Here is a 26,277-nt window from a genome sequence, read left to right on the forward strand (position 1 = left end):
ACCTGGCTGCTGCCATGCAAATGTTGTCCAGTTAAAAATAGATCCTTAAAAAGCAAAATAATCCTGTGATGCACTCTGGCTGTACCATGATAACTCTGACCTGGCCCACACTCCACGCCTCTCCCTCGCCTCTTGCCCCCTTCAATGCACTCTTCAAGTGTTTTGATTGGCAGTTAGATCAGGCCGTGGCTGACAGTAACCCCACCTCCCTCTTAGGGTGGGGCTAACACTTCACCCAAAAAAAATAAATGCACAGTTTTTCTGAACAGTGCAAGCAGTGAAAGGCTCTACTGGTTTGTGAGTGCGAAGGAATTGCTGGCACCTCAGCACAGGAGGAGTTAAACGTGACATCACGGATCCTTGGGCTTCCTTTGATGTGTGGTGTCAGGGCTTCGACTGATCTGTTGTGGCGTTTCAAGAAGAGGGAAGGCGCTGAGCGATTTCATAACTTCAAAACTTCCCGTGACCTTGCACAGCATCGCCACGACTAATTTGTCTTTGGGGAAGACACAGAAAGGAGACTGTGAGCCTCTTCGTTCCCAGCTCCGTGAATTACACTCCCTGAACGTTTCTCTTGCAGTCGCTGGACACTGCAGAGAGACAGAGTTACACAAGAGAGAAATGTCGAGGAGAGGGACACAACACTGAAAGCGTCAGTCCCTGCAGCATAAAGGAGGTAATTGTTCAGTTTGTGACTTTTAACTGCTTCTCTTTATCTGATAATGCAAAGCAGCACTGAGCTAAAGTTGATTTTCCAATTTAGAATGAAAGATCTTGCATTTCTATAGCGCCTTTCACGACCTCAGGATGTCCCAAAGCGCTTTACAACCAATTAAGTACTTTTGAAGTCTAGTTACCGTTGTATTGTAAGGAAACGCGGCAGCAAATTTGCGCATAGCAAGATCCCACAAACAGCAATGTGATAATGACCAGATAATCTGTTTTTTGGTGTTGGTTGAGGGATAAATATTGGCCAGAGCATCAGGGAGACAAGGCGGTGTATGCAAATATTGACCTGTCTGTGGGACTATTTCCGCACCTCTCCCCTCCCCGCATCATGTGTGCAATCACTGACCACTTGCTTGGCAGATCAGCAAATGCACATGTACGTGGAGCACATATCATTATTAAACCGTTCCACTTTTTAAAAAATTCATTCATGGGATGTGGACGTCGCTGGTGAGGTCGGCATTTATTGCCCATCCCTAATTGCCCTTGAGAAGGTGGTGGTGAGCCGCCTTCTTGAACCGCTGCAGTCCTTGTGCTGAAGGTTCTCCCACAGTGCTGTTAGGAAGGGAGTTCCAGGATTTTGACCCAGCGACGATGAAGGAACGGCGATATATTTCCAAGTCGGGATGGTGTGTGACTTGGAGGGGAACGTGCAGGTGGTGTTGTTCCCATGTGCCTGCTGCCCTTGTCCTTCTAGGTGGTAGAGGTCGGGTTTGGGAGGTACTGTCGAAGAAGCCTTGGCGAGTTGCTGCAGTGCATCCTGTGGATGGTACACACTGCAGCCACGGTGTGCTGGTGGTGAAGGGAGTGAATGTTTCGGGTGGTGGATGGGGTGCCAATCAAGTGGGCTGCTTTGTCCTGGATGGTGTTGAGCTTCTTGAGTGTTGTTGGAGCTGCACTCATCCAGGCAAGTGGAGAGTATTCCATCACACTCCTGACTTGTGCCTTGTAGATGGTGGAAAGGCTTTGGGGAGTCAGGAGGTGAGTCACTCGCCACAGAATACCCAGCCTCTGACCTGCTCTTGTAGCCACAGTATTTACGTGGCTGGTCCAGTTAAGTTTCTGGTCAACGGTGACCCCCAGAATGTTGATGGTGGGGGATTCGGCGATGGTAATGCCGTTGAATGTCAAGGGGAGGTGGTTAGACTCTCTCTTGTTGGAGATGGTCATTGCCTGGCACTTGTCTGGCGTGAATGTTACTTGCCACTTATGAGCCCAAGCCTGGATGTTGTCCAGGTCTTGCTGCATGCGGGCACGGACTGCTTCATTATTTGAGGGGTTGCGAATGGAACTGAACACTGTGCAATCATCAGCGAACATCCCCATTTCTGACCTCATGATGGAGGGAAGGTCATTGATGAAGCAGCTGAAGATGGTTGGGCCTAGGACACTGCCCTGAGGAACTCCTGCAGCAATGTCCTGGGGCTGAGATGATTGGCCTCCAACAACCACTACCATCTTCCTTTGTGCTAGGTATGACTCCAGCCACTGGAGAGTTTTCCCCCTGATTCCCATTGACTTCAATTTTACTAGGGCTCCTTGGTGCCACACTCGGTCAAATGCTGCCTTGATGTCAAGGGCAGTCACTCTCACCTCACCTCTGGAATTCAGCTCTTTTGTCCATGTTTGGACCAAGGCTGTAATGAGGTCTGGAGCCGAGTGGTCCTGGCGGAACCCAAACTGAGCATCGGTGAGCAGGTTATTGGTGAGTAAGTGCCGCTTGATAGCACTGTCGACAGGTGGTGAAGCTACAACTCAGGACTACATGCATGCTAAACAGCGGAAGCAACATGTCACCTCATGTTTAGGTACGCCTGGTGCTGCTCCTGGCATGCTCTTCTACACTCCTCATTGAACCATGGTTGTTCCCCTAGCTTCTTGGTAATGGTAGAGTGAGGAATATGCCGGGCCATGAGGTTACAGATTGTGCTGGAATACAATTCTGCTGCTGATGGCCCACAGCGCCTCATGGATGCCCAGTTTTGAGCTGCTGGATCTGTTCTGAATCTATCCCATTTAGCCCAGTGATAGTGCCACACAACACATTAGATGGTGTCCTCAGTGTGAAGATGGGACTTCGTCACTCCTACCAATACTGTCATGGACAGATGCATCTGGGACAGGTAGATTGGTGAGGACGAGGTCAATTAGGTTTTTCCCTCGTGTTGGTTCGCTCACCACCTGCCGCAGGCCCAGTCTGGCAGCTGCATCCTTCAGGACTCGGCCAGCTCGGTCAGTAGTGGTGCTACCGAGCCACTCTTGGTGATGGACATTGAAGTCCCCCACCCAGAGTACATTCTGTGCCTTTGCTACCCTCAGTGCTTCCTCCAAGTGGTGCTCAACATGGAGGAGGACTGATTCATCAGCTGAGGGAGGGCGGTAGGTGGTAATCAGCAGGAGGTTTCCTTGCCCATGTTTGACCTGATGCTATGAGATTTCATGGGGTTCGGAGTCAATGTTAAGGACTTGCCTCGTGGGGTTCTGCTCCAGCTCCAGCACGCGGGCCAGAGCACAGAATCTACTTTGATTTACACAGAACGTACAATGCAGAAACAGGCCATTCGGCCCAGCTGGTCTATGCCAGTTTTTATGCTCCATCTGAGCCTCCTCCCACCCCTCTTCAACTCACCCTATCAGCATATCCTTCTATTCCTTTCTCCTTCATGTGTTTATCCAGCTTCCCCTTAAATGCACTTAACTCTAAATGAGTTTCAGAGCTGGCTGTAATTTGCAGTTGGGTATAAATCCATCAGCTCCCCAAACAGCTGAGTGGTTCAAATCACATCGATGAGAAGGGTCCCTGGTTCCATCCTCAGCCTGCACTGAGTTAGCTGACCCCAGTCATGGGAAGAGTCAGGGCTTTTAATTGGTCCTCATTAGCCACGTGCTTGGGTGGGGGGGAATCAGGCAACGTTCCCACATCTTCTCACTGTCCAGTGACTCCTGCTGGGAAAATAGGTGTATGGGTGTGGGCAAATGTAGGAGCGGGCTCAGCTGTGATGTCCTCCACAGTTGAATAGCCAGCTGGCAGCCACTGTCTTGGCCGACGTGTGAAGAGTAGCCACTTGGGAAAGGTACAGAGAGCCATTAGCACTCATGCGTCAACAGCGAATCAAGTATCTCGGGAGACACCGGCTAACTCAGCACAGTATGGTGATGAGGTCCAGGAGATTCCTGTCTGTACCTCACTGAGGAGACGGGTAGATGTTGGCGACAGTTGAGGTAAACGTTGAAATACGGAAGCAGCTTTTCACACCGCGCACACTTGTCTTCCACGGGGCTGTGTTTACCCCTCAATCAACATCACTAAAACAGATTATCTGCTCATTATCTCACTGCTGTTTGTGGGATCTTGCTGTGCGTAAATTGGCTGTTGCGTTTTGTACATTGCAACAGTGACTACACTTCAAAAGAAAAAGTACTTTATTGGCTGTAAAGCGCTTTGGGACGTCCTGAGGTCGTGAAAGGTGCTATATAAATGCAAGTCTGTTCTCTTTCCAATAGCCTGTGTTGTTGCCTGAAAAATTATACGCAGAAAATCAAAGGTAAAGTCACTGAGGGAGAGGTACCAGTGGCCACATTGAGCTGTGGGAAAGTTGCGATTTGCCCGTTGGTGTCGAGAACTGTCTCTTGCCTGCTCCCAGCAACCATCAGGGTCGAACTGACGAATTGGTCATTTTTGTCGTTGTTGCCTCTCGCTGCAATCTGCTCTTTGTAAATTCTGAAAAGATGAGTGAAATCTTTGTGCTCAAATGCATTTTGCTTAAAATTAAACATTTACTGATTTTTTTTAAATGTAAATTTTTTTAATGTACCCTTATGCTTCCCAAGGTGAGGATTGTTAGTACTGGGAATAGCAATCTTCCATCCAATGTCAGCATCAAACACTCTCAGGGCAGGTACAGAGTAAAGCTCCCTCTACACTGTCCCATCATACACTCCCAGGGCAGGTACAGCACGGGTTAGATACAGAGTAAAGCTCCCTCTACACTGTCCCATCAAACACTGCCAGGGCAGGTACAGCACGGGTTAGATACAGAGTAAAGCTCCCTCTACACTGTCCCATCAAACGCTCCCAGGGCAGGTACAGCATGGGTTAAATACAGAGTAAAGCTCCCTCTACACTGTCCCATCATACACTCCCAGGGCAGGTACAGCATGGGTTAGATACAGAGTAAAGCTCCCTCTACACTGTCCCATCAAACACTCCTAGGGCAGGTACAGCATGGGTTAGATACAGAGTAAAGCTCCCTCTACACTGTCCCATCAAACACTGCCAGGGCAGGTACAGCACGGGTTAGATACAGAGTAAAGCTCCCTCTACACTGTCCCATCAAACGCTCCCAGGGCAGGTACAGCATGGGTTAAATACAGAGTAAAGCTCCCTCTACACTGTCCCATCAAACACTCTCAGGGCAGGTACAGCATGGGTTAGATACAGCGTAAAGCTCCCTCTACACTGTCCCATCAAACACTCCCAGGGCAGGTACAGCACGGGTTAGATACAGAGTATTGGATCACTAGGCACCGGACACGACAAAGGCAAACCAAGCCCAGTCAACCCTGCAAAGTCCTCCTCACTAACATCTGGGGACTTGTGCCAAAATTGGGAGAGCTGTCCCACAGACTAGTCAAGCAACAGCCTGACATAGCCATACTCACAGAATCATAGCTTTCAGCCAACGACCCAGAATCTTCCATCACCATCCCTGGGTATGTCCTGAGTCACCGCCAGGACACACCGACCAGAGGTGGCGGTACAGTGATATACCGTCAGGAGGCAGTGGCCCTGGGAGTCCTCAACATTAACTCTGGACCCCATGAAACCTCATGACATTAGGTCAAACATGGGCAAGGAAACCTCCTACTGATTACCCCTACCGCCCTCCCTCAGCTGATGAATCAGCCCTCCTCTATGTTGAACACGACTTGGAGGAAGCACTGAGGGTAGCAAGGGCACAGAATGTACTCTGGGTGGGGGACTTCAATGTCTATCACCAAGAGTGACTCTGTAGCACCACTACTGACCGAGCTGGCCGAGTCCTGAAGGACATAGCTGCCAGACTGGGCCTGCGGCAGGTGGTGAGCGAACTAACACAAGAGAAAAATTTACTTGACCTCGTCCTCACCAATCTACCTGTCGCAAATGCATCTGTCCATGACAGTTTGATAGGAGTGACCACCGCACAGTCCTCATGGAGACGAAGTCCCGTCTTTGCACTGAGGACACCATCCAATGTGTTGTGTGGCACTACCACCATGCTAAATGGGATAGATTCAGAACAGATCGAGCAGCTCAAAACTGGGCATCCATGAGGTGCTGTGGGCCATCAGCAGCAGCAGAATTGTATTCCAGCACAATCTGTAATCTCATGGCCCGGCATATTCCTCACTCTACCATTACCAACAAAACCAGGGGATCAACCGTGGTTCAATGAGGAGTGTAGAAGAGCATGCCAGGAGCAGCACCAGGTGTACCTAAAAATGAGGTGCCAACCTGGTGAAGCTACAACACAGGACTACATGCATGCTAAACAGTAGAAGCAACATGCTATAGACAGAGCTCCAGAACTAGCTGCGCCTCCAGCCAAACTGTTCCAGTACAGCTACAACACTGGCATCTACCCGACAATATGGAAAATTGCCCAGGCATGTCCTATCCACAAAATGCAGGACAAATTCAATTCGGCCAATTACTGGCCCATCAGTCTACTCTCAATCATCAGCAAAGTGATGGAAGGTGTCATCGACAGTGCTATCAAGTGGCACTTACTCGCCAATAACCTGCTCACCGATGCTCAGTTTGGGTTCCACCAGGACCACTCGGCTCCAGACCTCATTACAGCCTTGGTCCAAACATGGATAAAAGAGCTGAATTCCAAAGGTGAGGTGCGAGTGACTGCCCTTGACATCAAGGCAGCATTTGACCGAGTGTGGCACCAAGGAGCCCGAGTAAAGTTGAAGTCAATGGGAATCAGGGGGAAAACTCTCCAGTGGCAGTGTCCTAGGCCCAGCCATCTTCAGCTGCTTTATCAATGACCTTCCCTCCATCATGAGGCCAGAAATGGGGATGTTCAGTTCCATTCGCAACCCCTCAAATAATGAAACAGTCCGTGCCCGCATGCAGCAAGACCTGGACAATATCCATGTTTGGGCTGATAATTGGCAAGTAACATTCACGCCAGACAAGTGCCAGGCAATGACCATCTCCAACAAGAGAGAGTCTAACCACCTCCCCTTGACATTCAAAGGCATTACCATCGCCGAATCCCCCACCATCAATATCCTGGGGGTCACCATTGACCAGAAACTTAACTGGACCAGCCACGTAAATACTGTGGTTAAAGAGCAGGTCAGAGGCTGGGTATTCTGCGACGAGTGACTCACCTCCTGACTCCCCAAAGCCTTTCCACCATCTACAAGGCACAAGTCAGGAGTGTATTGGAATACTCTCCACTTGCTTGGATGAGTGCAGCTCCAACAACACTCAAGAAGCTCAACACCATCCAGGACAAAGCAGCCCACTTGATTGGCACCCCATCCACCACCTGAAACATTCACTCCCTTCACCACCGGCGCACCGTGGCTACAGTGTGTACCATCCACAGGATGCACTGCAGCAACTCGCCAAGGCTTCTTCGACAGCACCTCCCAAACCTGCGACCTCTACCACCGAGAAGGACAAGAGCAGCAGGCTCGTGGGAACACCACCACCTGCACGTTCCCCTCCAAGTCACACACCATCCCGACTTGGAAATATATCGCTGCTCCTTCATTGTCGCTGAGTCCAAATCCTGGAACTCCCTTCCTAACAGGACTGTGGGAGAACCTTCACCACACGGACTGCAGCGGTTCAAGAAGGCAGCTCACCACCACCTTCTCAAGGGCAATTTGGGATGGGAAATAAATGCCAGCGACGCCCACATCCCATGAACAAATAAAAAAAAAAGAGTAAAGCTCCCTCTACACTGTCCCATCAAACACTCCCAGGGCAGGTACAGCACGGGTTAGATACAGAGTAAAGCTCTCTCCACACAAGAGACCAGAATTGGAGGAGCACAGAGATCTTGGAGGGTTATCGGGTTGGAGGAGGTTACAGAGATTTCAAGTTGGAGCCTGGGAGCCAGGATAGATTGGAGACTCCTCTCATCCATTAGGGCTGGATGCCAACTGAGGTCACAGACAGGAGAGTGTTTTGGATGTAGCCCCTAACCCATGAAGCCCAGTCAACTCAATCCTCATTGCCCTGCTATAATTTGATGGAACTGGAGATGCTGCCTCATTGGTGGATAAATCCTAAATCGGAACACCAAGATCTGTTAGGATCGGCAATTGAGAAATCTGGGAACGCTTGGGAACAGGGATTTAAACTAATCTCCGAGGCTCGGTGATATGTACTTGTGCGGCTCGCAATGACTTAACCAGGACACCCCTGTTCTAACCCGCTCGACACCCAGTTTCCCCCACTTTATCCCCCAAAGGCTAAATGTTTCTTTGCTGTATTCAAATAACTTTGTTTCCTGTATGAGAAAAGAGGAGTTATATTTCCTCAGTCATTCTTTCATCAGGTGCATCTGCCACCCTCTTTAGTTTTTTTAAAATTTGATTTCCCCCCCCCGTTTTGATATTGCTGGTTATCGCTGTAACACAGCTCCCTCTCTCAGTGCGATGTGGGCTAAAAAAAGGTTTCACTGATTTGAAAAGAGGAAGTGTTGCAAAAACCTGATAGGCCAGAAACTATTCGGTGCTTGGTGCTGTTTGGGGATTCTCACAGTTTCACAGAAGCCGAATTCCAATCTAACGCCAGTGATTTATTTTTTAAAAATTTATTGTATTTATTTAATTGTCTTCCTTTATCTCCAACCTCCATTCTCTCACTCTTAGCAAATTTTCTTGTCTATTTTATCCACTCGACTATGGTCAGTGCTCCTGTGCGCTGTCCTCTCTTGTTCTGCTTAAGCTTGAAGTGTACAAACCTACTCACTCTTCCTTCTCCCTTTGCATCAAACTTGTCACAGGATCTCCTACTCCCACACATTTCCTAGGATCTCAAAACTGTTTAACTCCTTACTTTCCTTCTTACTGCAATTTGCAGGCTTTTAAAACTCAAACTTGGCATCATCTAACTTACTAATGCTGTCACTTGTAATTAATTAAAAGAATGAAAGATCGTGCATTTCTATAGCACCTTTCATGACCTCGGGATGTCCCAAAGCACCTCACAGCCAATGAAGTAATTTTTGAAGTGTAGTCACTGTTGTAATGTAAGGAAGCGCGGCAGCCAATTTGTGCACAGCAAGATCCCACAAACAGCAATGTGATTATGACCAGATAATCTGTTTCACTGATGTTGGCTGAGGGATAAATATTGCCCAGGACACCGGGGAGAACTCCCCTGCTCTTCTTTGAATAGTGCCAGGTTATTCATGGGAAGAACGTTCGAGGAAAGTCATGTTGTCCCCGACAGTAACACACACATAGGAGTCACTGGATAGTGATCAGGAGCGACAACCCTGGCTGATTTTGTTTCCCCTCTTTCTTAGCCCAGTGGAGTTGAGGCCAATTACAGCAGGCAACTCAGGCCAGAGTTGGGCTTGAATCTTGGACCTTCCAGGTCAGGACAGTTCAGTTCTACCCTGAATTTACCAGCTGTGCCATTGGTGGACTGGTGAGACTCATTTTTAAAAAAATTCATTCTCGGGATGTGGGCGTTGCTGGAAAGGCCGGCATTTATTGGCCGTCCCTTGATGCCCCTTGAGAAGGTGGTGGTGGGCCGCCTTCTTGAACCGCTGCAGTCCGTGTGGTGAAGGTTCTCCCACAGTGCTGTTAGGGAGGGAGTTCTGGGATATTGACCCAGCGACGAAGAAGGATCTTGAGAGATCATTTGTTCCTTTGGTGAATATAAATTGGAGTTGAGGGCTTCGCTGTAGGACAATGTGTGCTGCCCAGAGTGAGGCCTGTTTCTAGGCGTTATGTTTACTCTCTGACCGTTCGTTCAGATCTCCTCGATCAGCTCAATAGCATGGATGATGTAACAACTCACCGATGCTGCGACATCAACTTAAGTGAAAATGGAGAACTCTGGAAATGCACAGCAGGACAATCAGTGTCTGAAAGAGGAAGATAGTTTAATGACTCACGTGAGTTCCTTTAGTGCAGCTCGTGGGGGAATAGCCTATCAACAGATTTTGAAATGCTGGAGAGAGATATAAAATACTGGTACCCAACACATTGGCTGCCCGAGACAGGGACAAAGTCCAAGATGGAAAAATGGGTGAGTCAGGTATAGCTCCAGGATGGATGGGGCAACAGCAGGTATGGATAACACCCAGTGGAAGAATCCAGCAAGAGAATGGGGAAGACAACTAAAGTCAGCACTCAGACCAGAGGACTGAAGAGTAAGATGAGATGTTCTTGCTGGAGTTGGCATTGTGCTCGATTGGGACAGAATAGGAGGCCAAGAATAAAAGAGTGCAATAAGAAGGGGAGGGGACGCTGGTGGGGTGAGCGGCAGTTATGGGCAGAACGACAATGGTTAGTTGGCAAAGTGTGCTTGATCTCCCCATTATCGAGGCGACCTACCCTGTGAGATGTAAACACTGTTTCCTAGATTGGAAGAAGTGCGTTTAAATTGCTGTCTAGCGTAGAGAGGGTGTTCAGGGCCCCGGTTAACAGTGTGGGAAGAAATGAATGGCGGACATTGTACCTGCTGCCGTTGTAGGAAAAGCGCCAGATCGAGTCTGATTACGATCTGCACTCTCGCCCTGACTGTATCAGGAACGACTACAAACCACCAAGATCAATGCCAATATTTTCATTCGTGGTCTCTGCGCTGAGATAAAATTTCAAGCCAATTCTTCACTTAAAAGTTGTTTAAAATCGTTCCAGACACAATTATACACAGGTGCACTGAGGAAACTTACCAGTGAGTCCTTTCAAAGGGGTATTGAGAAATTATGCAGATGGATTGATGAATTGCACATGGAACTCAATGCAGATAGATGCAATTCAAACGGTTATTGGTGGAGGGAACGTGAAACTCGTGCACACAATGGAGGGCTGTTAAAGGACAAAGGCAGAAATGAAATGTACTTGGGTGTGACGATTCAGTGAAAGTATCGAGTCAATTGTCAGGCAGTTGTCAAGAAGACACGTCAAGTGTTGGGTTACACTTCTGGGGAGTTTGATTATAAAGCCATAATAGTTTATTTTAACCCTATGTAACTCATTAGTGAGGCCATGCTGGAAGTTTTGTATTCTGTTTTGGGCTTTCTGCCATTGATTCATGGAAGAAGGTTCAGAAACCTGCCTTTGAGATTCCCAGTTATGAGGAGAAGCTGAGCAGAAGAATGATTGAGGGGATGTAACCCAGATTTTAAATGATGGATAATGTAGATTTTTTTTTCTTTTTATTATGGAGAAGAGCAGAACATCACTCCACCAAGGTTGAAAAAGAAAGCAGACGAGTTAAATAAGGAAGTAAAAGAAAGGACTTGCATTTATATTCACCACCTCAGATCATAACAAAGTGCTTTACAGCCAATGAAATACTTTTGAAGTGTAGTTGCTGTTGTAATGTAGGAAATGCGGCAGCCAATTTGCACACAGCAAGATCCCACAAACAGCAATGTGATAATGACCAGATAATCTGTTTTACCGGAGTTTGTTGAGCGATAAATATCGGCCATGTCACCGGGGAGAGCTCCCCTGCTCTTCTCCAAATAGTGGCCGTGGGATCTTTTATGTCCACCTGAGAGGGCAGACGGGGCCTCAGTTTAACATCTCATCTGAAAGATGGCACCTCGGAAAGTGCAGCACTCCCTCAGTACTTTCGATAGCACCTTATTACATATCTCAGAAACATCCTGTCCAGTCCACGTACAATTGCTTTGAAGTCCAGTCACCATTAGGTCAGGGAATGTTACAGCCATTTTGGACACAGCAATGTGCCATAAACAACAATGAGATGAATGACCAATTAATATAGTTTTGGTGGTGTCGGTTGAGGGAAGAATGTTGGCCAGGACACCGAGAGAACTCTTTGAATAATACTGTGGGCACTTTGACATCCAAAAGAACAGCAGACAGGGCATTGGTGTTACATCACATCTGACAATGTGGCAGTCCCTCAGTCCTGCAATGAAATGTCAGCCTGCATCTTGTGCTAAAGTCCATGAGTGGGGCTTGAACACATGACCTTCTGACTCGGAGGTGAGAGTGCGAAGGTTATGATCCTAGTGATAACTGTACCTGTCAGAAAGAAGGGGGAATCAATCAGCCAAATGGCCTGTTCTCATTGCATGTTCCTGCTCTTCCCAATAATCTAATCTACCTCACTTACGAGATAGAGTTAACATATTTTGTGTCACCCTTCAACAGAACTGGTACAATTGGGTTGGAGAAGTGCATTTTCCTAGAATCATCGAATCATACAACACGGGGAGGCCATTCGGCCCATCGTGCCTGTGCCACTTCTTTGAAAGAGCTATCTAATTAGTCCCACTCCCTTGCGCTTTCCTCATATCCCTGTAATCTTTTCCTTTTGAAAGTTATTATTGAATCTGCTTCCACTGCCCTTTCAGGCAGCGCGTTCCAGATCATCACAACTCGCTGCGTAAAAAAATTCTCCTCATCTCCCCTCTGGTTCTTTTGCCAATTATCTTAAATCTGTGTCCTCTGGTTACCGACCCTCCTGCCACTGGAAACAGTTTCTCCTTATTTACTCTATCAAAACCCCTCAAAGTTTTGAACCTCCATTAACTACTTTCAGAAAGAGGTAACTGATGAGCGAACAACCTACTAACAGATTATGAAATATAAAAAAATTAGGCTGGGCATTTTACACAATATTCATTTTTTTATGGAAAGCATTTTTTGGATCCCTTTTAACGTTTGTATATTTTTAAATTGCTTCTCTCTGTCCACCTGTCCTGATACCTGCAGGTGAGAGGTGAGGAGACTGTTATCTACTGGCTCCTAGAAATGCCCTCTGTCACCAGCCACGGGGAAGTTCCAGCCACTGCCCAGATGTGACTCTTGCTTCTGAATTTTCCACCCATTGCTGGGGGATGTCACCGCCTCCTTCGAGACGCCTCCTTGTTTGATGCGGCTCAGATCGAGAATACCGAGCAAGACTTAGAATCGTGGAACCGTAGGAAGGTTACAGCATGGAAGGAGGCCATTTGGCCCAGCGAGTGCGTGCTGGCTCTATGCAAGAGCAATCCAGCTAGTCCCAGTCCCCCGCCCTAACCCCGTAACCCTGCAAATTTTTCCTTTCAAGTATTTATCCAGTTCGCTTTTGAAGGCCACGATTGAATCTGCCTCCACCACCCCCTCGGGCAGCGCATTCCAGATCATAACCACTCGCTGTGTTAAAAAAAAGTTTTCCTCATGTCGTCTTTGGTACTTTTGCCATTCACCTTAAATCTATGTCCTCTGGTTCTTGACCCTTCCGCCAATGGGAACAGTTTCTCTCTATCTACTCTGTCTGGACCCTTCATGATTTTGAATACCTCTATCAAATCTCCTCGCAACCGTCTCTGTTCCAAGGAGAACAACCCCAGCTTCTCCAGTCTATCCACGTAACTAAAGTCCCTCATCCCTGGAATCATTCTAGTAAATCTCTTCTGCACCCTCTCTAAGGCCTTCACATCTTTCCTAAAGTGCAGTGCCCAGAACTGGAAAAATACTCCAATTGTGGTCAAACCTGTGTTTTATAAAGGTTCAGCAATTTTATTTTGAAAATAAAATTGCTGGACTATAACTTGGTGTTGTAAAATTGTTTACAATTGTCAACCCCAGTCCATCACCGGCATCTCCACATTATAAAGGTTCAACATAACTTCCTTGCTTTTGTACTCGATGCCTCTATTTATAAAGCCCAGGATCCCGTAGGCTTTTTTAACCACTTTCTCAACCTGCCCTGCCACCTTCAACAATTTATGCCCCTTACCCCCAGATCTCTCTGTTCCTGTACACTAGTTGTGCCCTCTAGTTTTCATTACCTCTCCTCGTTCTTCCTACCAAAATGTCTCTCCATGCTCAAGGTTTTAGCACAAAAACTTTCAGGTTTACCAGCTCACCCTGAGTCCCCTTCACTCCCCTCCCTCCCCCTCCACCTCCCCCTCCCCCCCACCCCTCCGAATGTTCTTCCTCCTCCCACGTGCTGACTCCTGCATCGACTCTCACTGGGGGTTTGGTCCACAGGTGGCAGCGTTTTTGTTAAGCTGCGAGTAGTTACGATCTGGAATGCGCTGCCGGAATCAGGTTCAAGAGTAAATCTCAAAAGGGAATTGGATAAGGCTTGAAGGGAAAAAAATTAGCGAGCCTATGGGGAAAGAGCAGGTGAGTGGGACTAATTGGATAGCTCTTTCAAAGAGCCGGCACAAGCACGATGGGCCGAATGGCCTCCTTCTGTGCTGTATCATTCAGTCATTTGGTGTCCCACCAAAGTAACTGTTTGTCATTTATGAACTGAGACATTGGGGGAGGGGGATTTTAACCCTACAAACCATGCAGAAACCGAGCAGTTAAGATGCCTGGGATTACGTACCCAATGGGATCCGGTCGTGTCCAATTTTAAACTGCTCCACTGAGCAGATGGCAAAAGGCACCGTCCCATGGCCGAAGGGGACCTTTTATTTGCTAATCGGGCTCCGATGACCCCAATCAGGCCCCAACGGGGTTTTTAACTCTGGCCTGTGCGGGGAAGCCGGTCAGAAGAGGCTCAGGACGTGGAAGCCTGAAAGGTCAGTTTGTTTTACTTTCCTTCTGTGGGGCCTGGGGGAGGCAGGAGTTCTCCTCCGGAACACATGGGGAAAGTTTAGGCCTCTCCTGTCCTGGACCCCACCCCCACACCTGTGTCCTGGACCCCACCCCCACACCTGTGTCCTGGACCCCACCCCCACACCTGTGTCCTGGACCCCACCCCCGCACCTACCTGTGTCCTGGACCCCACCCCCGCACCTACCTGTGTGCTGGACCCCACCCCCACACCTGTGTCCTGGAACCCACCCCCGCACCTACCTGTGTCCTGGACCCCACCTCCGCACCTACCTGTGTGCTAAAGGAGGTGTCTTGGGCTCTCCAATTTTCACCAGGCCAACAGCAGTTTCCCCGAAGTTCTGGGCAGGAAGTGGACTGGCCATATGGTAATGAGGCCGCGCAGTTAAAATCGCGGTGGTCTCGTGGTGCCACGGGTGGTGGGGGGGAAACCCCCTGCAAGGTAAAATCGACCCCGGTGAGTGTTGGCGGGCAATTTGACTGGAGGAGGGGGGGTGCGGAGTAACACCCGACAGGCAACAGGTGTCACCTTGATAGCATTTGTGAATGGCACTCCCTGCCCGATTTCCCTGCCCGATTTCCCTGCCCGATTTCCCTGACCGATTTCTGTTTTCCCTTGTCAGTCGTGAGTAGCACTCTTGCCTCTTGAGTCAGAAGGTCATGGGTTCAAGCCCCACTCCAGAGACTTGAGCACAAAAATCTAGGCTGACTCTCCCAGTGCAGTACTGAGGGAGCGCTGCACTGTCGGAGGGTCGGTACTGAGGGAGCGCTGCACTGTCGGAGGGTCGGTACTGAGGGAGCGCTGCACTGTCGGAGGGTCAGTACTGAGGGAGCGCCGCACTGTCAGAGGGTCGGTACTGAGGGAGCGCTGCACTGTCGGAGGGTCGGTACTGAGGGAGCGCTGCACTGTCGGAGGGTCGGTACTGAGAGAGCGCTGCAGTGTCGGAGGGTCGGTACTGAGGGAGCGCCGCACTGTCAGAGGGTCGGTACTGAAGGAGCGCTGCACTGTCGGAGGGTCGGTACTGAGGGAGCGCTGCACTGTCGGAGGGTCGGTACTGAGGGAGCGCTGCACTGTCGGAGGGTCGGTACTGAGGGAGCGCTGCACTGTCGGAGGGTCAGTACTGAGGGAGCGCTGCAGTGTCGGAGGGTCGGTACTGAGGGAGCGCTGCACTGTCGGAGGGTCGGTACTGAGGGAGCGCTGCAGTGTCGGAGGGTCAGTATTGAGGGAGTGCTGCAGTGTCGGAGGGTCAGTACTGAGGGAGCACTGCACTGTCGGAGGGGCGGTACTGAGGGAGCGCTGCACTGTCGGAGGGTCGGTACTGAGGGAGCGCTGCACTGTCGGAGGGTCAGTATTGAGGGAGTGCTGCAGTGTCGGAGGGTCAGTACTGAGGGAGCACTGCACTGTCGGAGGGGCGGTACTGAGGGAGCGCTGCACTGTTGGAGGGTCGGTACTGAGGGAGCGCTGCACTGTCGGAGGGTCGGTACTGAGGGAGCGCAGCACTGTCGGAGGGTCGGTACTGAGGGAGCGCAGCACTGTCGGAGGGTCAGTACTGAGGGAGCGCAGCACTGTTGGAGGGTCAGTACTGAGGGAGCGCTGCACTGTCGGAGGGTCAATACTGAGGGAGTGCTGCACTGTCGGAGGGTCAGTACTGAGGGAGTGCTGCACTGTCGGAGGGTCAGTACTGAGGGAGCGCTGCACTGTCGGAGGGTCAGTACTGAGGGAGCGCTGCACTGTCGGAGGGTCAGTACTGAGGGAGTGCTGCACTGTCGGAGGGTCAGTACTGAGGGAGTGCTGCACTGTCGGAGGGTCAGTACTGAGGGAGCGCTGCACTGTCGGAGGGTCAGTACTGAGGGAGTGCTGCACTGTCGGAGGTGACGTCTTTCGGATGAGACGTTAAACCTCTCAGGTGGACGTAAAAGATCCCACGTCAGTATTTCAAAGAAGAGCAGGGGAGTTCTCTCGGGTTTCCTGGCCAATATTTATCCCATTACCAACATATCTAAAAAAACAGATGATCTGATCATTATCTCATTGCTGTTTGTGGGACCTTGCTGTGTGCAAATTGGCTGCCGTGTTTCTTACATTACAGCAGTGAGTACACTTCAAAAATTACTTCATGTAAAGCATTTGGGCCGTCCTGAGATCGCGAAATGCTCTTTCTTTCTTTCCTATCCTAAGGGCATTGAGATCAATTGAGGCTCCCGTACTGCCACTGTGCCAGAGATCAGCTCACGGTGCAGGCCAGGATCAAACCTTGACCTTCCTGACCCACATCCAGCAGCACCTTTATCCACTGACCTATGACCTATAGGGCGAGCTGCTCCATCCTTTTAATTGGAGAGTTTAGGAGACTCACACGTAGGGTCGCCAACTTTGATTGGACCTTATACCGGAAGGTTTCATCACATGACCTCCTGCCTCCAACCGCCCCGCCATTGGTCGCTTGACACGCCAATCCTCGCGGCAATCAGTCAACAATGGTGGCTGTATTACCCACAATTTATATCTAGAGGACTGGAGTACAAGGGGGCAGAAGTTATGCTGCAGCTATACAAAACCCTGGTTAGACCGCACCTGGAGTACTGTGAGCAGTTCTGGGCACCGCACCTTCGGAAGGACATATTGGCCTTGCAGGGAGTGCAGCGTAGGTTTACTAGAATGATACCCGGACTTCAAGGGTTAAGTTACGAGGAGAGATTACACAAATTGGGGTTGTATTCCCTAGAGTTTCGAAGGTTAAGGGGTGATCTGATCGAAGTTTATAAGATATTAAGGGGAACGGATAGGGTGGATAGAGAGAAACTATTTCCGCTGGTTGGGGATTCTAGGAGTAGGGGGCACAGTCTAAAAATTAGAGCCAGACCTTTCAGGAGTGAGATTAGAAAACATTTCTACACACAAAGGGTGGTAGAAGTTTGGAACTCTCTTCCGCAAACGGCAATTGATACTAGCTCAATTGCTAAATTTAAATGTGAGATAGATAGCTTTTTGGCAATCAAAGGTATTAAGGGATATGGGCCAAAGGCAGGTATATGGAGTTAGATCACAGATCAACCATGATCTTATTAAATGGCGGAGCAGGCACGAGGGGCTGAATGGCCTACTCCTGTTCCTATGTTCCTAATTCTCTGCGCTCCAGCTGGACCATCAAACCTCAAGATAACATTTTGAATAAAGACAGTGAACAGTCGCGGGCCTGGGAACTGCCTCCTGGCTGAACCACATCCGTTAACTACAACTTTTTGGCTGCGGGTTTGGAGCCAATTCCTAATCCAGCGTATCAAATTCCTACTGATAGCACAAGATTCTATCTTGGAAGTAACCTAGTGTGAGGTACCTTATCAAAGGCTTTCTGAAAGTCCAGGTATACAATGTCTACCGGATTTCCCTCATCCACTACCCTAGTGAACTCCGCAAAAAACTCTATCAAATTTGTAAGGCACAGCCTATTTTTCCAGAAGCCGTGTTGCAAATTTCTAATGGCCCCAGTGATCTCACGATCCCTGCGAGCATCTTCCCAATAATGAATGTCAGGCTGCGAGGCCTGTAGTTCCCTGGCTCTGATTTGTCCACTTTTTTAAAAATAGGAACTACATGAGCTAACTTCCAGTGTAAGGGAACTTTCCGGACTCTATTGAACTATTGAAGATACGGGCAAAGGGCTCACAGAGCACCTGTCCATCTCTTTAATCACCTTGGATAGATATTATCCAGACCTGGAGTCCTATCAATTTTGAGCTTTCCTAACCTATCTAAGATGAGGTATCCAAGATATTATCTATTTTAATATTAACAATTTTATTTAATGCAGAGCAATCCCTCTACCTGAAACATAAGCACCATTTACAGTATAGACTGATACAAAATAATCATTGAACAGATTCCGTGGGGTTTAATATTGAACAGATTCCGTGGGGTTTAATATTGAACAGATTCCGTGGGGTTTAATATTGAACAGATTCCGTGGGGTTTAATATTGAACAGATTCCGTGGGGTTTAATATTGAACAGATTCCGTGGGGTTTAATATTGAACAGATTCCGTGGGGTTTATTGTTGAACAGATTCCGTGGGGTTTATTGTTGAACAGATTCCGTGGGGTTTATTGTTGAACAGATTCCATGGGGTTTAATATTGAACAGATTCCGTGGGGTTTATTGTTGAACAGATTCCGTGGGGTTTATTGTTGAACAGATTCCGTGGGGTTTAATATTGAACAGATTCCGTGGGGTTTATTGTTGAACAGATTCCGTGGGGTTTAATATTGAACAGATTCCGTGGGGTTTATTGTTGAACAGATTCCGTGGGGTTTATTGTTGAACAGATTCCGTGGGGTTTATTGTTGAACAGGTACTGTGGGGTTTAATATTGAACAGATTCCGTGGGGTTTATTGTTGAACAGATTCCGTGGGGTTTATTGTTGAACAGATTCCGTGGGGTTTATTGTTGAACAGGTACTGTGGGGTTTATTGTTGAACAGATTCCGTGGGGTTTATTGTTGAACAGATTCCGTGGGGTTTATTGTTGAACAGATTCCGTGGGGTTTATTGTTGAACAGATTCCGTGGGGTTGAATATTGAACAGATTCCGCGGGGTTGAATATTGAACAGATTCCGCGGGGTTTATTGTTGAACAGATTCCGTGGGGTTTAATATTGAACAGATTCCGTGGGGTTGAATATTGAACAGATACCGTGGGGTTTAATATTGAACAGATACCGTGGGGTATAACATCGAATGGACGCTGTGAGATTTAATATTGAACATGTGTTATCATAAAGATATTGTGGGTTTAAAAAGTATTATTTATTCTCATTTATTGTCAATTAAACTCAGATTTTAGTCAATACGAATGTGGCCAGAGGTTGGTGGCCCAGTGTGTCAGGACTGGTGTTCTGCCGGGTGACTTGTGGGAATGAAGGGTGTGTAGGCTGGGGAATTGTGTGCTCCTGTCCATTCGCCCACACCTCCCAATCGGTTCTCCAAGAAACCGTATCTGTGGAATGAGCGTCAACATGACCTTCCTACACTTTTATGAAACAATCTCTTTTTGTCGGGTGATTGGGAATTAAGTTGCCATTTGCCCTGTTTGGGTTGGACAGTCTGTTTTTTATAGCAGAAGTCTATTTCCCTCCACGCTTATTCCTGTGTCTCTTGATGCGGAGCTGAGAGATTGTAAATCAATGTTCATCAGCAGCACGCCAGCCCTGCTCCCAAACCCTGACACACTTCGAACTTGGCAAAGGGTTCGACAGCTCTACGTTTGGCTGCACAACATTCCCTTTATCATCACCAATTGGAAATAGGATATGCTGAGCCCTTTGATTGAAACGCTGAATAATCTTTAGTGTGGAAAACACTTGTTAAAGAGAGTAAAACAAGTAAGTGAGGACTGTGGGTAAATGCTGATTTCCAGAAACACTGCTTACACAACTCTTCAGAGCTCAGTATGAATACAGCACTGTTCCTGCGACACATCTCAATTCTACTTGTCTTTCACGGCATGCGGACATGCCACAGTTAGGTCGCTGGTCCGAAGGCCCGAGATCAGTTGCCATTGTAATTTTCAGGCACAATGACTGTACTGTTGTGGCGTTGATCTGTATGCTGAGTGCTCCCCCTCCTTACCCTCCGATCTGCAGCAGACGCCCAATGTGCTGCAAATCCAGAGCTCCAGCGAATCTCCTGTTGGGTTATTCTAAGCGTCCTGACCTCTAAGTATTTCATACTCCCCCCTGTCCCAGCCCTGAACCTAGCGTTTCTCTCTCACTTCTCTCCCATCTGGAACGCGCTGCCTGAAAGGGCGGTGGAAGCAGATTCAATAGTAACTTCAAAAAGGAATTGGATAAATACTTGAAAAGGAAAAAACTTGCAGGGCTACGGGGAAATAACGGGGGAATGGGACTAATTGGACAGCTCTTTCAAAGAGCTGGCACAAGCACGATGGGCTGAATGGTCTCGTTCTGTGCTGTCCAATTCTATGCCCTGTCTGAGTTCATCTTATCCATGAGACCCATCTCCTGTTCCCTTGACCCCATTCCCACTAAACTGCAGACCACTCAACTTCCCATCCCGGCCTGCCTGCTGGCTGACATTGTCCCTCTTTGACCCCCCCTCCTCCTCAGGCACCATCTCCCTCCCTTTCAAAACTGCCATCATAACCCCACCCCCACAAATAATCCACACTCTGTTCTTGCAAATTTTCCTTTTCTCTCAAATCCTCGAACGTGGTTTCCCCTCCCAAATTCAAAGCCCATCTTTCCCGCAACTCCCTGTTTCCACTCCTGCCACAGCATCGAAATGGCCTTGACCAAAGTCACAAGCGATATCCTCTGTGACTGTGACCGTGGTGTATTAAACTCCTCAATCTCTCAGCAGTCTTTGAGGCGGTGAAGTGCTGTGGGATGTTTTATGTTACGGGTGCTATATCAATGCAGGTTGTTGTTGATGATGAAGACATGAAGCCTATGGTCAGGAAGTGAAGCACGTTCATGATGCAGATGTGCGGACTCCACGTAACACCAGGTCTAGTGGGACAGATGTTTTGGTGTTGATTGGTCAGGAATTATGGTGCTAAGATTTCACATGTGGTAAATGGACCTAATTTGTCCCCTTAACTCATAATATTGCACTGTGGTAGAGGAGAAACATAACTTTACAAGACAAGTAGTATCCCCTGTTCACTGACTGGTGATATGGAGGTTAGTCACTGCTGAGTCGCACGCGACAAGAGCACAGGTCAAAGATAAAGGCACAAGCGTCTGCCGTGGCTCCGTGGGGGCACTCTCGTCTCTGAGTCAGAAGGCCGTGTGTTCAAGTCCCGCTCCAGAGACTTGAGCACAAAATCTAGGCCTTCACTCCTGGAGACCCCTGTCTGCAGTGTGAGTGGGGCAGGTGTGTAACATATTGCAGTGTGAGTGGGGCAGGTGTGTAACACATTGCAGTGTGAGTGGGGCAGGTGTGTAACACATTGCAGTGTGAGTGGGGCAGGTGTGTAACACATTGCAGTGTGAGTGGGGCAGGTGTGTAACACATTGCAGTGTGAGTGGGGCAGGTGTGTAACACATTGCAGTGTGAGTGGGGCAGGTGTGTAACACATTGCAGTGTGAGTGGGGCAGGTGTGTAACACATTGCAGTGTGAGTGGGGCAGGTGTGTAACACATTGCAGTGTGAGTGGGGCAGGTGTGTAACACATTGCAGTGTGAGTGGGGCAGGTAAAAATAATTTGCCTGATACGTTGTTAACATTGCTCTTAAACTTCATGAAATGATTTTGTGGTTTTACTGCAGAAGGCAGTCAGTTCATGTTGAACAAAATCAAAAAGGGGAAGAATATGACGATTTCTATAAAAATACAGGCTGCGGTTTGCTTGACATTTCCCCACTGCAATAACCCTTTTGCAGAGCTGAATCAGTCCATATAGTACACACCGGGTAAACACTGACTACCCACTCACATCTGGCACTGTAGGCTTCATTTACATCTTGCACAACTTCAGTATCTCCAGGGTCCTGTATGCAAAATTATAATTTACTACAAAGAAAAAGACTTTTCTGTTTTCTTTCAAATAGATTTCTACTGAGGCCCTCACCCTTTGCTTGGGGGTGCAGTACTGGTGGGTTCAGGTCTGTCACTGTATAACACTGGGGTACAGTACTGGTGGGTACAGGTCTGTCACTGTAACACTGGGGTACAGTACTGGAGGGTACAGGTCTTTTGAGTTAGTAGGGGGTCTGGTTTGCTTGTCTCAGATGTCAGGCACCCAGTTTGTGACTGACTGACTGCTGATTGATTTCAGCTAAATCGGGGAGTGTGGTTTGCATGTTGGGTGAGAGGGCCTGCTTCACAGCAGCTCTCGTGGTCTTTCCTCTCAGTGTTTGTTGCTGTGTTGATGTTTATGTGGTTTTGATGCTGAGTTTAGTTGAACCAATTCCTTGGCTGATGCTGACGAGACTTTCAACAGCCCCCTTGTCCCTCCCGCCCCCCCATCCCTGTTCCCGCCTACCCACCGCCCCCTCTGCCCCCTGCCCTTGGGACCCTCCCCTGCCCCCTCAACACCCCCATGCTTCCCTGCCACCCCCCCCACCCCCTTGACCCCTCGCCCCCTCGCCCTCCCTCCCTCCCATAGAAGCTGGCACCACATATCTCGTAAACTCTACAATAAAAGCACAAATGTTGGAAATACACAGCAGGTCAGTCAATACCTGTAGAGATAAGTCGGGGTGAATCTCTCAGGTCTGCACTCAAACTCTAACCAACCTTTCCAGGCATCAGATGCTGGCTGTGTGTTTCCAGTACTTTCTGTTTCTATTTCAGAACCTCTGGCATTTACACTTGTTTTGTTTCAATCACGTAAATCCTGCTCTGGCGGCCCCAGAATCGAGTCTTAAACGAGCCGGTCTCCTGGAGACCCTGGCTTCCTATCGCCTGCACCGGGGAAGGAGCAAGGTTACAAAGTGTAAAAGGGCACAGAACCACTTAAGCATTTAGATCCCAATCGAGGGAACGAGGAGGGGACTGGAGTCTGAATGAGAGGGGCAGACTGCGCCCCATTTAGTAACCTGTGCCCCCTCAGCTCTGCTGTAGTCTCTTGTGTCTTATGGAGTTTGATCCAGGCTCTCCTGACTGTCACATGCGGGCACATGGCATGGGATTCAATAATAATCATCACCAGCTTTCAGATCTTCAGAGTCTCAGAATCTAATTGAGGAAGTGATTTGATTTGAGCAGCTGGCCTGAAAGAATTTAAATCTCTCTCTCTCTCTCTCTCTCACACACTGTGTCTCCGATTCTCTATTTCTGTTTCTCTCTCTTTGGCTCTAACTTGCTCTCTCTGTCTCCGCAAAGTTTGTTTACGCAGCTTATTGTAAAGCAGTGGGGAAAAATGTCATCACTAACGGGAGGACTCGGCATAATTGGACCCCAGTGTGCAGAATCTTTTAAATTCATTCTCGGGATGTGGGCGTTGCTGGTAAGGCCGGCATTTATTGCCCATCCCTAGTTGCCCTGAGAAGGTGATTGCGGTTTGGTGCTGGGCCACTTCAGAGGGCAGTTAAGAGCCAACCATATTGGTGGGGACTGGAGTCACATAAAGGCCCAGCATGGACAGCAAGTTTCCTTCCCTAAAGGGGATTAGTGACCAGTTGGGTATTTATGAAAATCCGACAACTCCATGGTCACTTTTACTGATCCCAGATTTTCACAAAGCTGAATTAGAATTCGTAAACTGCCAGGGTGGGATTTGAACTCACGTTCAATTCTGGGTTACTGGTCCAGGCCTCTGGGTTACTAGTCCAGGAATATAACCACGACACTACTGGGCCTGATAGGCAATATTTTCCAGCTGGATAGCAATCGGGAATCCAAACTCTGACCCCCCCCCGCCCTGCAGTTACCCCAGGGGTACTGGGCCCAAATGCAACCGTTTAGCTGTTGCCGTGGTGACATTGGCTACATGAACACAAGGTGTAGACTGAACCTGTGATCTTCTGGACGGTATGGCTCACAGCCACACGGGCAGTCCATTTACTGAAAGAGCCTTGTGCCCTGTGTATTTAGCTCCAGTAAGTTATCCTGCGATAAGCACTAGGGTCAAAGTGTAATTTTACTCTCTGGGATTGGCCACAGTTCGGCCTTGCTGCCTTGGGTCATACCTCCGCGCTCAACGATTGGTCGATCCTGTCAATCACACAAAGGGTGGTGGAAATCTGGAACTCTCTTTCCCCCAAAAAGGCTGTGGGTGCTGGGGGTCAATTGGAGCTTTCAAGACTGAGATCGATAGATTTTTGTTGGGTGAGGGTATCGAGGGACATGGAGCAAAGGCGGAGTGCAGGTACAGATCAGCCATGATCTAACTGATTGACAGAGCAGGCTCGAGGGGCTGAATGGCCTCCTCCCTGTTCCTATGTTCCTAACAGGCTCGAAGGGCTGAATGGCCTACAACTATCCCTATGATCTGTGTTGTTTTCAGTGGAATGGGTCTGAAGTGCTCTCGACCCAGGTCCTCGTGAGCATGGTCTGTAATGGTCTATGGTGCAAAACTGCCCCTAACAGCCAGGGGTGGGGGTGGGCAGAGGAGGGAGGCGGTGGGGGAAAGGAGGGGTGGGGGGAGGGAGGCGGAGGGAGGGGAGGGGTGGGGGTGGAGGGGCAGGAGGGGTCGTCTCCTGTGCAAAGCCTTTATGATGATATACTTGTATGAATATTTTGCAGCGATTTTCTTTGTGACGGAGAGTTGGGAGACGGGAGTTGAGTTCGCACGATGTCTTCCCGCACTGGAATGCGCATGCAGCTAATGCGCGAGCAGCTGCAGCAGGAGGAGCAGCGGGAGAGGGAGCAGCAGCAACAGGCAGCCCTGCATTACATGCAGCAACGCATGGTGGTCACCACTACACCTGCCATCAACGTCAGCAACTCTGCTCCCTTTCAGTCGCGGACACAGGTTCCTGTTGAGGTTTTAAAGGTACCGTTTAATTTTTCCATTACCTCCAGTTTTCATCTCACTCTTAAAGGTGCTGAATCTTGCTGGAGTCCAGTTCCTGCACTGGGCACCATGTGGGGAGTGGGGGAGGGCGGGACTGAGCGCAATTGTGTCTTTAGTGGAACCAGGGACACGATGGGGATCAAACCCAGATGTTTGCTCCATCTTTCCCGTCTCCTCCCTTACCCCTCCACTGCCCCCCTCCCTCCTTCCTGCCCCCCTCTCTCCTTCCTGCCCCCCCTCTCTCCTTCCTGCCCCCCCTCTCTCCTTCCTGCCCTCCCCTCTCTCCTTCCTGCCCTCCCCTCTCTCCTTCCTGCCCCCCCTCTCTCCTTCCTGCCCTCCCCTCTCTCCTTCCTGCCCTCCCCTCTCTCCTTCCTGCCCTCCCCTCTCTCCTTCCTGCCCTCCCTTCTCTCCTTCCTGCCCCCCTCTCTCCTTCCTGACCCCCTCCCTCCTTCCTGCCCTCCCCTCTCTCCTTCCTGCCCCCCCTCTCTCCTTCCTGCCCCCCTCTCTCCTTCCTGCCCCCCCTCTCTCCTTCCTGCCCCCCCTCTCTCCTTCCTGCCCTCCCCTCTCTCCTTCCTGCCCCCCCTCTCTCCTTCCTGCCCCCCCTCTCTCCTTCCTGCCCTCCCCTCTCTCCTTCCTGCCCTCCCCTCTCTCCTTCCTGCCCTCCCCTCTCTCCTTCCTGCCCTCCCTTCTCTCCTTCCTGCCCCCCTCTCTCCTTCCTGACCCCCTCTCTCCTTGCTGACCCCCTCCCTCCTTCCTGCCCCCCCTCTCTCCTTCCTGCCCTCCCTTCTCTCCTTCCTGCCCCCCTCTCTCCTTCCTGACCCCCTCCCTCCTTCCTGCCCTCCCCTCTCTCCTTCCTGACCCCCTCCCTCCTTCCTGCCCTCCCCTCTCTCCTTCCTGCCCTCCCCTCTCTCCTTCCTGCCCCCCCTCTCTCCTTCCTGCCCCCCCTCTCTCCTTCCTGCCCCCCTCTCCTTCCCCTGCCCTCCCCTCTCTCCTTCCTGCCCTCCCCTCTCTCCTTCCTGCCCTCCCCTCTCTCCTTCTGTCCTCCCCTCTCTCCTTCCTGCCCCCCCTCCCTCCTTCCTGCCTCCCCTCTCTCCTTCCTGCCCCCCTCCCTCCTTCCTGCCCCCCTCCCTCCTTCCTGCACCCCCCTCCCTCCTTCCTGCACCCCCTCTCTCCTTCCTGCACACCCCTCTCTCCTTCCTGCACCCCCCTCTCCTTCCTGCAACCCCCCTCTCCTTCCTGCACCCCCCCTCTCTCCTTCCTGCACCCCCCCTCTCTCCTTCCTGCACCA

The 26,277-nt window shown here is 49.6% G+C and overlaps 1 protein-coding gene across 3 annotated transcripts in view; it reads left to right on the forward strand.

The window, feature by feature from the left end:
- tfeb (transcription factor EB) overlaps positions 1–26,277 on the forward strand; it is a 96,918-nt gene that overhangs the window by 41,811 nt on the left and 28,830 nt on the right. For 2 of the 3 annotated variants that reach the window (XM_068007747.1, XM_068007749.1), the window contains exon 2: positions 24,719–24,968. In XM_068007747.1, the coding sequence (XP_067863848.1) occupies positions 24,768–24,968 (201 nt within the window). In that variant the 5' untranslated portion in view covers positions 24,719–24,767. Of the gene's footprint in view, positions 1–471; positions 677–24,718; positions 24,969–26,277 lie in introns of those variants that run through there. The other variant, XM_068007748.1, reaches the window with a different exon arrangement.

Source organism: Heptranchias perlo, chromosome 27 (genome assembly GCF_035084215.1).
Source record: "Heptranchias perlo isolate sHepPer1 chromosome 27, sHepPer1.hap1, whole genome shotgun sequence".
Classification (NCBI taxonomy): Eukaryota; Metazoa; Chordata; class Chondrichthyes; order Hexanchiformes; family Hexanchidae; genus Heptranchias; species Heptranchias perlo.